General features: G+C 25.4%; 1 protein-coding gene across 1 annotated transcript in view; it reads left to right on the top strand.

Moving 5' to 3' along the window:
* Window positions 1–1,001, top strand: part of PRSY57_1008900 (metallopeptidase, putative) — a gene marked incomplete at both ends in the record, with an annotated part of 1,371 nt that extends 370 nt beyond the window's left edge. The window contains 2 exons of the mRNA XM_020114852.1: window positions 3–107; window positions 182–1,001. Coding sequence (XP_019970398.1) covers window positions 3–107; window positions 182–1,001 — 925 coding nt within the window. The remainder of the gene's footprint in view (window positions 1–2; window positions 108–181) is intronic.
* Window positions 1,002–1,061: the final 60 nt, after the last annotated feature.

The raw sequence follows: 1,061 nt of genomic DNA, 5'->3' as shown, positions 1-1,061 counted from the left end.
AGCCCATAATGAAGAAGCGAAGATTTCGCGTGGAATTACTCTCAGAATTTTTACCAAAAAACCCCAATTTGTTGGGGCTCAATATTGTAAAAAAGTCAGAAATAAAGGTTCGAAAGGATAAAAAAAAAAAAAAAAATATACATATATATATATATATATATTTATACATTTTCCATTTTAGATACGACTGCGTAAAACCAAGGGAGGAGAGATATTTCATTTTAATGACATTATGGGGACACTTCTTCATGAACTTGTACATATAGTTCATAGTCGACATGATAAATCTTTTTATGAGTTACTAGACAAAATAACTTGGGAATATAACGAGTTATATGTATATAATAAGAAGGGTATCTCAGGAGGAGATAAGGTTAGTACTAATATAATTAAATATAATTTGGGTAGAAATAATATAATGAAAGATAATATAATTTTGGATATTACAAAAATGAATAATGTAATTAATATTTGTGACGAGAATCCTAAGTTTATGGCTGCTCAAGCCGCAGAAAAAAGACTACTTAATAATTTTATGAATAATCAAGGAGAGATTGTGAATGCTTCCCTTGAAAGTTGTTTAACGAAAGAACAACGTGAAAATTTATTAAATAATAGAAAAAAATATGATGATATAATTTGTTGTTTAGATAATGATATTATTTTAATCGATACAATCTCTGATACATATGATAAGGAATATGATCATAAAAGTATGATTTCTCAAAAGAAAAGTGATAACGTATCATTTTTAGAAAATACAAAAGATAATATAAATAATAATATTGATTATACGTACATGCAACATTCATATGATAATGAAAGAAAACAAGAAAAAAAAGAAAATGAACTTATGATTACACAAAATTATAAAAACCAATTCGAAGGAAACCCAAACGTTATAGAAATAGTGACACCAGATATAAAAAAAAAAAAAAAAAATAAAAGAAAGAACTTAATTGAATCAAATAATGGCATTTTTGATCTTTCACAAAATGATGGTAATTATATATGAAGAATACAAAAAGGAAGAGTAAAAAAAATGTAGTACTACAAGGGAT

The sequence above is a fragment of the Plasmodium reichenowi genome, chromosome 10, assembly GCF_001601855.1.
Source record: "Plasmodium reichenowi strain SY57 chromosome 10, whole genome shotgun sequence".
Lineage (NCBI taxonomy): Eukaryota > Apicomplexa > Aconoidasida > Haemosporida > Plasmodiidae > Plasmodium > Plasmodium reichenowi.
The sequence above is the reverse complement of the archived record's forward strand: the minus strand, read 5'-3'. Positions and strand labels throughout refer to the sequence as shown.